This window comes from Papaver somniferum, unplaced genomic scaffold (assembly GCF_003573695.1).
Source record: "Papaver somniferum cultivar HN1 unplaced genomic scaffold, ASM357369v1 unplaced-scaffold_21, whole genome shotgun sequence".
Classification (NCBI taxonomy): Eukaryota; Viridiplantae; Streptophyta; class Magnoliopsida; order Ranunculales; family Papaveraceae; genus Papaver; species Papaver somniferum.
Window position 1 is genome coordinate 924,356 of NW_020631041.1, and position 11,638 is coordinate 935,993.

Genomic DNA, 11,638 nt, shown 5'->3' on the forward strand with positions numbered 1-11,638 from the left:
GTTGATGCGAGCGCAGGGGAGGGTGAATTCGCTGCAGGCGAGCCGATGGACACAGAAAAATCTGGAACTGCTCCTAGTCCTGCATAAGTTTTACATATAGTCGTGGGTTTTTACAAACTGGACAATGTCTTGATTCAATCTCCACTACATTTGAAAAGGTTTGCAAACTCGTAATTATTTTAATTTTTGATGTGGGCAATCATGTACTGATTTCAAAATCTTATAATAAGTTTAATTGATGTATTGCCAGCCTGATGTGATTGTGAACTGTGCTGCGTTGTCTCTACCTCGTGTATGCGAAACAGATCCAACAGAATCCATGGATATAAATGTACCATCTTCTGTGGTGAAATGGTTATCAAACTTTGGTCCTACACAAGGAGACCAAGTACGCACATCTAATAACCTTGGTCCTTGTTTGATTAGTTTCAGGGATTTTAGTCTTGAGTACAGTTATTGCAATAGTTGTACTTATTTGTTTTTTTAGTAGTATGATTATTTTTTGTATGTATGTTACCTTAGGGGGATGTACCTCAACGTTATGCTGATGCCGGTCCGCGCCAAAGGGCTCAGCTAGATTTTGGGGAAGGTGGCAGTGCTTCTCATTACGGAGAAGCTTACAATGACAGGTTTGTGAGTTCCATCTTACTGCTAGTAGCTGTAATTGGTTTCTTTTAAGCACCTATTTATAATAACCCGTTATGATTTAGGCTTGGGAGATCTCACCTGGGGTATGGTGCTAGCAGCAGAAGTTCTCTCTCTGCTCAGGACTCGCATGGGATTTATGGCAGTCGTCAGAGTCTAGGTTATAGTGGAGGTAGGGAGTTTAATTATTTATTTTTGGTGTTGTTTCGAGTTCGAGTATTTTCTGGGTGGTCTGAGTGTTTACCAATTGTGTGTATGATTCCTATTTACATGAATGATATGGTGCCAGGATCTTATGGCAGCAATGATGTCAGTGAAATGTACACCAGCTACGCTGGTGGTAGCTGGTGATTATATCTCTCGTGGACCTGATGTATGCATTAAACCTTTTACCAGTTCTGTAATTTAAAGCTTTTCTCTTGACATCTTAAACTGTTGTTAACAGTGTTTTGTATCTGCAGGTGAAGTACTACGTAGCTGCTTCTTTCTTGGTAGAGAGATCATGTAAGAGCAATGGCCATTGGATTGAAGATGCACAGCTGTTGTCGCGTTGGATTCCATCAGCTTTGTGAATCCTACTTCAGATGCAGCAGTCTGCGGCATGAGAAGGCTTTTATGTGAGTCGTGTTTCTGTTCCTGTTAGCATGTGACATGGGAAAACTTAGATATAAGTTATGAACTTAGAAAGTTTTTTAAGTTTCTATGAACTGAACTTTGGAACTTAGTAAATTTCTATCTATGTATTCCCTCAGAATTTGATACTTAACAAAAAAAAAAATTGGTACTTAGAAAAATTTGTGTTTTTTATATGAATGTGTAGATATGAATTGATTGAGTAGAGTATGAATTGATTGAAACTATTGTTAGATATGGATGATTGGTAGAATGAAATGTGTATTTATTTGGAATTCCGGCGTATCCCGGTCGAGAATGAGCTGTCGGTCAACCTTGATCCGGTCAAAATTGGTCATTGCTGACTGATTTTGACCAGGTCAAGGTTGACCGACAGTAATATTTTTACAGTTACAAAAAAAATCGTAACGGCTTTAACGTGTTACAACGTTCTGTTACTAAATAAATTCGTAACGGCTTGAGCATGTTACGACGGTGCCACATAGTAACGGATCTAAGCTGTTACAAGGGCCGTTATGAAAAAAATTCGTGACGGCTAGTGGGCCGTTGCGAAAAAATTGTAGACCCCTTTTTGTGACGGTCAGGAACCGTTACAAACCCGATTCGTAATGCTCAAAAACCGTTTCGAATCGGAAAAAATGGTGTAGTGTTTGTATGTATTCGATCTATGTAGATATGTCTGCTTAATTGTAATCAATTATGAGACTTGTTTCTTGTAGAATTCGTATCTTGAAAGATAGACAACAAGTTTAACCACTTGGCGGAATTTCGATTGGATTATTTGGATACAACTAGATTGATCTTGAATATTGATTTTTGAGATCGTCCAAGTACTCTTCTTAACAATCAGGTTCACGGACCTTGTGTCTATACACATACTGACTGATTAGAGGTTGAGATATAAACTCTATATACATATTATCAAGGATCATTCAGTTGGTCTACTTGCTATTATATTAAGTTTTTTCTTTATAGGTTACCAAACGAAAAAGTTGGGTGCATTTAGTATCTCCTGCGTTTTCAGTTGTCAGTATGTTTAACTCAACAAGATTGCTTGGTTTTTTCAAGCTAGGTGGGAGTACATTTCGGCTGAGATTCTTACAATTCAACTCAATTAGAGCATAGTTTTCGAGAAATCAATTACTTTGTGGATCATTTTGCAAAGAAGGGATCACTTCTTCAAAGAGGTTAGCTGCTACAATGTTATTCTAGACCTTTCATCTTCATAGTGGTGATTCTTCTGAATGGTTCTGTTGATAATCAATGGTGGAGTCTGTGCAACGATTCGTTGATGATAATGATTGAATATTTTCATGGTTTTTGTGAAACATGATCAATTTCACAAGTGTTCTTCTGCTGGTAGAAGATGGTTTTGAAGATTTTTTATCGACGTCATGGTGTTTTGATCGTAGAGATGGTTCTATGAAGATGGAAGTTCGGGTCTGAGCTTGAAAAGTAATTCTACGGGTATATAGAGATGATGTGCATCCGGATAAAGGTGATTCTTTGTTTGATCGTCTCATGCTTGAAAGCATGATCCGAAGTGGAGAATTGTGGGATTAATCGGTGGTGTAAAGCTTGTTCCTAAAGTTTAGGAACTTAGGGGCCAAGTTAAGAAAACTTGTTTCTAAAGTAAAGTTTTCTTAAGGTCCAAGTTTGTTTCCCGTATAAAAGATTAGAATTGTAGGTTTGTTGAAATCCGACCTAGAAGAGTGGTAAATTCTTATGCTTAGGGTTTTGATCTCTTTGTTAGGGAGGATCGTATGCTACCGTGAAGGTCAATATCGGTGTGAGAGAAAAACTTGTAAAGAGAGGATTTTGGTGTTCTAGTGTTTAGTGTTTGGGGGATTTCCCTAAACCTAGTTTCTAGTGTTTACATGTTTCTCCTCTGTTACTAGCAACTGTGAAGACGACATAGAAGTGAATACGTAAGGCTGGCTCGAGGAATGGTTTAGAGAGTTGATTTCTATGGTTTCTTCGATGGTGTTCTCGGGTATGTATTCTTTACTCTTTGGGTCTTGCTTTGGTTTGTTGAAAGAGCATATAATGGTCTTTGTTTATAATGGAAGTTTTTATGGTGGTGTTAGCTGTGGATATAGCTTGTAAAGGTAAACCACTTATATCTTGTGTTGTGGTTGTGTGTGCTTGTTTATCTTCTGTCTTTCTTATTATTTCTCACATGTTTGGTTCAAATCACCAATTGTCCTTTGTGATCATGTGTTCCGCTGCGCTCGGGATGCCAATTTTCCCAACAAATATACCTCTAAAAATTATTATAAAAGCTAATTAATAAGGACATCATATTAATCGAGGTTGTTAAACTATTTCGAAAGGCACCAATTCCCAACAAATATACAATATGGGCCAGTGAATGGAGTAATTTGATGGTGGTTTTTGGATTGCGTGATAGACAACTTGATGCTTTCTGAAAACTGCAAATGGGAATGTCTTGGATTACCCAATAAGTTCCTTCAAGTTCAAGTATGCAAAACATGAAGCAAGAACTTACTCAAACATATTGAGAATGCAAACAACCAATTTTATTCAATTTGTTTGGGAGAACTTAGTACAATACGGTATCTCCAAAGGTTTTATTTTCTCACAAAATTGCGTAGAAGAATTTCAGAATGCAACACAAGAGTAGCATCTGCAATAATTGACATTACTTTTACTTACCTAGCAACTGGCCTAAGGAAGAAATGAATTTGCGTACGTAATCCTCATGGAGCTCATGGTTTGAGAAAATGTTTTTGCTCATCTCAGCTGCCTTCTGTCGCAATTGTTGTCCCTCTGGCTCTACCATCACAATTCTCATTGCTTTTTTCACCGCGTCTCTGGTAAAAGAACCGTCTTCATTTCTTTCAACTTCAAAGCCAAGTCCTTTCTCAGCTAAGAACTTAGCATTTATTCCCTGGTCAAGGATCATTGGCATTAGGATCTGGCTATGTCCGAAGAAGAGATTCTCAGAAATGGAACTCGAGCCACAGTGACACAAACTCCCTCCAATTGCAGTATGAGATAAAACCTTTACTTGAGAGATCCATCCAAAACACATAAAACCTCTGCCCCTGATTCTATCCTCAAAACCAGATGGTAGTAGACTTGATTGATCAATTCCTTCTGGTTTCCTAAGTACCCACAAGAACGGTAACTTGGAAGTTTCCAATGCAAATGCTAGCTCATGAATTTCATCTACACTCATTTTGTATTCACTTCCAAATGATACATAAACAACAGTTTTTGGTTGTTGTCTGTCCAACCAGTGGAACATTTCGGAATTCGAATGCTTGCTTGAATCACCAGATGAGTCGCTACTACCCAATATACCCTGCAGACGAGGAGGTAGTAAACCAATCGGAATGACAGGTTTCTGGTAGAGATCCTTGAGGAGGTTCACATAGTCTCCATCAAGTTCTACAACACTTTTGAGTAAACAAAGTTGCAACCTTCAACAACTTTTACTAGTCTGTCAGCTGTTGAAAGTCCAGTTGCATCTTTGGTGTTCAAAATTGCATTAAAACCTATTGCATCATGGTATCGACATGCAAGACTCGAAGGAAAAGGAATCCATTCCGGTACCGAAGTTAGATGCTCTGGAACAGTGTAGTCAATTTCGCCCGTATCGGCCGAAATATCGGCGATATTACCGGTACCGGTGGTAGAGCGAAACGGAAACTATAATATCGCGAGACGATTTTCTGCCGATAATATCGGCCGATATACACGAAAACGGTACAACCGATTTTCCGATACGTGATAGTTTCGGAACATCAGGGAAATTTAGGAATTCTCTGATATGTAATAAAATCCCTAAATCTCATGATTCTCATCGAATGTCCAACAGAACAATTATCAGAAACCCTTTTTCGCAGCCGAAATAATTCTTCTTCTCAATCTCAATGGTGAGATTCAATTGATGCTCATCAGAACCCCCTAATAACCATTGCCGCCACCGCCACCGCCACTGATAAATTACCTACCAATTATTCAGAGATGAATTTTTTTGTGCTCATTCAATTAATGTATATTTAATCCAAACTATATAGAGATTAGAGAATCAACAAAATATGGAATATCAGCTTGAATCTAGAATCTAAGATTAAATTCACCTTTTGGATCTTCAAAAAAATAAGTTGATTGCATTTCAAAGCAGCGGAATTCCAATTACAGATATATAACAAGATGAAGACCCGATAAACAGTCCCTTAAAAGATCAATTGCTAAAGTAAGCAGCATGATATTTTTAAATCGTTAATGGTAGAGTTGTAACTGAAGACGGTGGGTGGAGTCGTGGAGGTGGTGGTAACTGAAAACAGTTCATCATATGATCCTATCCCTAGTTTTTACGATGATACACCCTAATACACCCTAGCCTAGATTTTCATTCCTCTGGAGTACGGACCTTTTCCTATAAGCCATATGCACTGCCACGTGTATGTGAGATCTAAAAGCTAAATAAGTCGGTGACACTTCATTCACGATCGTGGAGGCTAAATGAAACATGCTTTAATTTGTGCATTTTGGTATCCTAAGAACAACTGCAGTGGTGCGAGTATAACCAAAGACCAAAGAGGAAAAAAAAAAAATTTGATGTTTGATACAAGTGTTTATTATAAAAAATATAGATATAAACTTAAAGCCGATATTACACCGATATTTGAAACCGAAATCTCCCCGATAAAATGTTATACCAGTGTACCGATTCCCGGACGAGACAAACCGGTATCCGATATTAACTACATTGCTCTGGAATGCGTTCCCTACTCGACTCTTTATATTCCGATATCGGCCCGATAAATGCGAGCAATGGTGCATAAAACCCACTGAAAAAAGCAGTAGGAATATTGAGTTTAGATCCAATATCCGGGCTCCAATATCCGGTACCCAACAATTAATGATATCGAATATTATCAGATCTGGTTTCATTTCATTCAAAAGCGTCTCGACCGGAGCCTGTAACAAATCATAAGCTTTCTTAAGATACTGAGTTTGCTTTCCATCTTTCAAATCGATAGTTGCTTCACATCCTGCAGGTAAGTTATCGACCACTGGGAAATCGACAGATATAAGGTTGATACGAGCCTTCAAACTTAGTGGATGAATTGATGGTAGTCTTTTGATTATACTTGGGGTGGATATAAAAGAAATTTGAATACGATCACCATTTGAAGCTAAGCTCTTTGATAATTCTAGAAATGGTATGACATGACCGAATGCTAACCATGGAAACAACACAATATGGTATTGATTTCCCCTGATGATTTATTTTTTAGTATGAGTCTATCTAGTTAGTGTACTAAATGATAGCAAATGGTTGGCTCATTCTCCTTGTGGCTGCTGAATTTTCTATATATATAAACAATTACTATTGATACCAAGTGGTTGGCTCACCTCATTCCCAACGTAAGCATCCTTATCATCATCCATGAGATCATCTCTTTTGGAACTTCTGAAACTTGCTTAGCAGATCCGTGAACTAACATCTGAATTATGATGGTGATAGATGTTATGGCACGTTCGGATTGTTATAGACCGGACAGAAACGGAAGCAAAGCCCCATGTTCCCTGTCATGTCAAGATTAAATCATCTGTGTTCACCTGCCCATTCGAGGACCAAGTTGGAAAGTATAGTTAGGATTTTACACGGCACTTAATTTCGTTTAATTATGAAACTACAGTGTCAGGTGGAGGAGCCCTAGTTAACACATGTTTTTAGCATATATACTGCCACAGTTTGATCCTGTGCCACTACTATGAGGTATATGTAGACAAGCAAGATCAAAATAGTCATTCAACTACTTGGTCAGGAAGAAATTACACTTGTTGAACTGAAAATCTTGAATAATGCTTTGATTAAAACATATAGCAACTGAACGAAAGCAAAGGAAGGTTTCATGACAGCTGATTTTAGTCAAGCAGGGTTGACTGAACAAACATCCCACGCATATGACTGCCAACATATTCTCTCTTCTTTTTTTTTAATAAAGAATTTAGTGCTAAAGAATTTTATTCAGGTCACCGTTATCAGCTACCGAAAGTTATCACGATAGGAAAAAAATGAGTTCTACTTATGTTTTCTGTTGGTCTTAACTATGGATCGGTAATCGGTTGCTCACCGTAGTTATCATGTTTCTCAAAGTCAGATTTGGCTAAAGAAGAAAAAAAAACAACGCATCGAGGATAGCTAAAATGGCAATAAAGCTAAACAGCAAGCCAATATGGCAATTATTTGGCGATTATATGGCAGTTAAATTTGGCTAGACGCCATTATAAGGAGCGGCTGCATCTAGACGCTACTAGATACGGGAACGCTATTAATAGTCACAATTGCGCCAGATGCTCTTAAAAGAATGTGATTTCCCTAACCCCAAACGTATAGTACATACATCTCATCTCAAACGCACATCCCAAGAATGTGATAATTGCGTCTTGGAAACAAACGACTTTATAAACCGTGTTTTCATTCAAAACCTCCGTGTAACAGCTTCTACACTCATAAGCTTTTTATAACATCCTTTATACATTGATTCTGAAGCTCTTCAAAGTTTAAATTTTAGTTTCCTATGGACGGGTTCATGATTACACAAAATTGGTCTAATAACCCTTGAGATCTTGATGCTATTCTAATATCCAAAAATCTAAAAGATATTGTTTCAATAACTAAATTGGGCAATGAGCCTAGAATATTATCTCTGATTTTTCTATAGCAGACTAAGATACCCTCCTTTTATTAAGAGTTTAAGATTTCCATTATCTTTTGTTAGTGTTGATCTGTTAACTTTATCCTTTCTCTATGTTTATCTCTGTATCTAATTAACCCACTAATTCGATGAATCAGATCAAATTCAGAAGGAAAGTAAAAATCAATGTGTGTTATGGGAAATAAGAATTTCCACGTGTGTTATGGAAATGACTTGTAATGTTTTGTTTATGCATATGAATTGTTATGGAAAATAAGAATTTCCACGTGTGGTATATAGGATATGCTCCTTCACATTTATATCTACTTATTTTCTGTTTTTATGCTTATGAAGTGTGGAATAACCCGGCATCAATAGTATTATTAGGTATGGAACAACCCGGCATCATTATTATACATTGTTTGAAGAAGGAGTTTGTCCATATACATGTTTATTCATTCTAGTGACTTGGTCACTTTGTTATTTGGGAAAACATGTATTGTTTTTCAATTTTTGCCCATGATTTTTTGAAAGTTAAATGTTTATTTTCCACTGGGCAACCCTTTTAGGGATGATGTGCTCACCCATTCCCACTTTCAGTTGCAGAGACAGATCAGAGTTGCGCAACGAAAGCTTCGAGGAGTTGAGTCTGTTAGTTGGTTAACCTCTGTTCTGTTTATTATGTTGAATATTTTATTTGTAAACCAAATGACTATTGTGTATGTATCATTTGAGAGGACTTCTTGTATATATATAGTTCAGAGCGGGGCTAGTTTTTGGGTTAAGTTTTATAGCAGATTTCTTATTTGAATGTTTAAATATATGATTTGGATCCTTAGTGCCTCTTTATTTAGTTAATCTCTTGGATTAGTCAGCTGCTAGCTTTGGGGGCGCTACAGCCAAGACGAGAAGGGGAATCATCTTTCCTATGCGAAGTCAAGGAGAATGAAGCTGGAAGATACCTTATGGTGATGGATGCTATTATTGGGGAGTTTTATACAACGAAATTCTAAGAGTTCTTCAACATAATGGTTTGAGTAGAAGAAGGATATAATCTTCACCTACTAGCTTGGATTTTTTTGATCATCTGCCCAAAAACATGAGGATGGATGAAGCTCTTGCAGAGGCTTAATCAAGGTGAATGGAGTGATTAGATGGAAGAGGGTAGTGAGGGACGTATTGAAGCAAATGTAGTGGGAGTCTTTTTTGGATTTGGAGATTATTGATGAGCAATATGCCTGCATTGAGTTGACTAAAGATTACTGGTTGTAAATTTGGAAGTCGAAAAAACTAATTGTGGATGATTCAATTGTTACATTATCTCAGATGACAGTGGATAAATCTCCTTCATCTCTAAAGGAGAAAGCTCAACCAAGATTGGAAAAGGACGTCATCATACCAATCCAAGCAATGTCGAAATTAGGCAAATGGCTTAAGATTAAAGGAATTTTGCATCAGTTCTGGAGCTATAGTTTTTTCAAATCCATAGGCAATTCCTTGGTAGGATTCATAGTTGTTGCAGATAGGTCGTTAAAGAAAGAAAATTTGAATTTTTTCATGATCTCAGTTAGGGACGATTTTTTGGAAATTCTGGCGATTCACATGGTGGAAGAAGGTGACCAAAATGGTTCGTTTTAATTGAATGGGTTTAAAAATTTTCTTCTAATAATAAGGAATCTTTACAGGAGTTTCAGAGACTTTTAATTGAGTTTGAAAATTTGCAGAAAATTTCAAATTCAAAAATAGAAACTCCCGCTATTCTAGGTGCTAAATTGGCCCGAGTTGAGAAATCGTCTTCAGTTGTCGTGGCTCGGGAGAATAGGGTCTTGACGTATAAGACAAAAACTTTTATGGCCACGCCGACTTCTAGTCAAGCATCTTCATCAAATAGAGTGACACAAGAAGTTGTGCACACTCAATCTGGTTATCAAGGTTTAAATAGGATAGAAGGTGGTGATCTTATTTTACCAATTGAGAATTGTAATAATGGTACTGGTGTTGAGATTATTGGAAGTGTAGGTGGAGTTCCCATATCTCAGCCTAGTCCTATTATTTCCACTAGCAATAGGTTTCAATCTCTAATAGAAAGTGGATGTGAAGGAGTTGTTCGCACCTCCACTAGACTTGAACTTATTGATAGTTTCTTGGCTTCTGAGTCCGTTGGTTGGCAGAATGTGGTTGGATGTGAAATGGTAGAACCTAAGCATTCTAAAAATCAAAGGATAAATGATGGTCTTGGTAATTCTTTACTGGAAAATGGAAGAAGTGATGAGGGTGTTCCTGCGATTAATGTAAAGATTCATGGTCCTTCCCAAATGGAAGAAGTGCAGGAAACGGGTTTTCTTCCTCAGGCAGTCCTGACGACCTACAAATTGTCTTGCATGATAATGTGCTGAATCATGGTCATTCCCAAGAGCTTGTTAAACACACTATTCCTCTATAGGTGTCAAATCCCAAGGAAATTTTCCATGTCATGGAAGATCAAATTATCATCAATCTTGGGAATCTCCAGGAGACGGATATTAATCCAAATGAGGTTATTTTCTCAACCTCAAAAATGGTGTTTGAGTTATGCAATAACTTGGAGGAATTGCTGCAAAAGATGAAAGGAAAGCAAAAGAAGTTATCCAGGAAATATTTATCAAATATAGAGATAGATACAAAGCACTCGCGGAAGGAAAAAAGGCTCAAGATAGTTGTGATTCTTTGAACTCTAGTGAGTCACAGGAGAGGGAGGATGAACAAGAATAAGTAAGTTCTAGGGAGATGTGTGTTGCTGATGGGGTCTAAAATTATAAGCTGGAACATAAGAGGGCTAAATTATTATCATAAACAAATTGATGTTGAGAATTTAATTTTTATTCATAAATGTTTAGCTTGTGTTATTCAAGAGACAAAGTTGGTTAATTTATCAAGCTGGTTTATTAGACAACTGTGGTTTTATGTTAATTTTGGGTGGGAATTCATTCCATCTCAAGGTAATGTTGGAAAGAGTGGAGGGTTGTTGACTATTTTGGATAACACAGTTCTAGAGCTACTAGATAAGAGATTTGGAAATAATTCAATTTCTTATATTTTTAGATTCAGAAACAATGGATTTAAATTCATTCTCACAAATGCTTACTCTCCATGTGAGTATACTTTGAGGCAGTTGTTTTGGAAAGATATAGCTGAAATAAAAGATTGGTTTTCAGAAGCATGGTGTTTTGCTGGTGACCTTAATGCAGTTAGAAATGATTTGGAAAGGAATAGATTTGGTGGTGATATAAAAAATATGAGTTTTCTTAATGACTTCATTTTGGAGCAGGAGTTGATTGATCTTCCTTTACATGGTGGAGCTTATACTTGTAGCAACAAACATGATGATCCTTTACTTTGCAGACTTGACAGATTCCTGGTATGTGCAAGCTTTGATGTTAAGTTTGCTAATGCTACTAAAACTGCTCTAGTGAGAAAATTGTCTGATCATAATGTTTTGTTGATGGATCTTTTTAAAACTGTTAAAAACAATGCAAACTTTAAAATTTAGAATCATTGGCTCAAACATCCAAATTTTATTCAGTTAGTGGATACTTGGTTGAATGCTAAGGATTTTGTGGGTTCTCCTGATTACATTCTTTTCAGAAAGCTGCAAAATTTGAAGTTTTTTTTTTTATCAAAACTTGGAGTAGAGAGGTTGT

At 37.0% G+C, this 11,638-nt stretch overlaps 1 protein-coding gene across 1 annotated transcript; it reads right to left on the reverse strand.

Annotated features, from left to right (window-relative positions):
- Window positions 1-3,946: 3,946 nt before the first annotated feature.
- On the reverse strand, window positions 3,947-6,761 carry LOC113340124 (soyasaponin III rhamnosyltransferase-like). The gene is made up of 2 exons (XM_026585332.1): window positions 6,670-6,761; window positions 3,947-4,700 (listed from the first exon to the last, which is right to left on the reverse strand). The coding sequence occupies exons 1-2, from the start codon at window positions 6,759-6,761 to the stop codon at window positions 3,947-3,949; spliced, it is 846 nt and encodes a 281-aa protein (XP_026441117.1).
- Window positions 6,762-11,638: the final 4,877 nt, after the last annotated feature.

What these genes read in the sequence shown, in the direction of transcription:
- LOC113340124 (XM_026585332.1), bottom strand. Translation starts at nt 6,761, where the DNA reads ATGTTAGTTCACGGATCTGCTAAGCAAGTTTCAGAAGTTCCAAAAGAG. An exon ending in ATGCTTACGTTGGGAATGAG is followed by an intron (nt 4,701 to 6,669) that starts GTGAGCCAACCA and finishes TTTACTCAAAAG; the next exon opens with TGTTGTAGAACTTGATGGAG.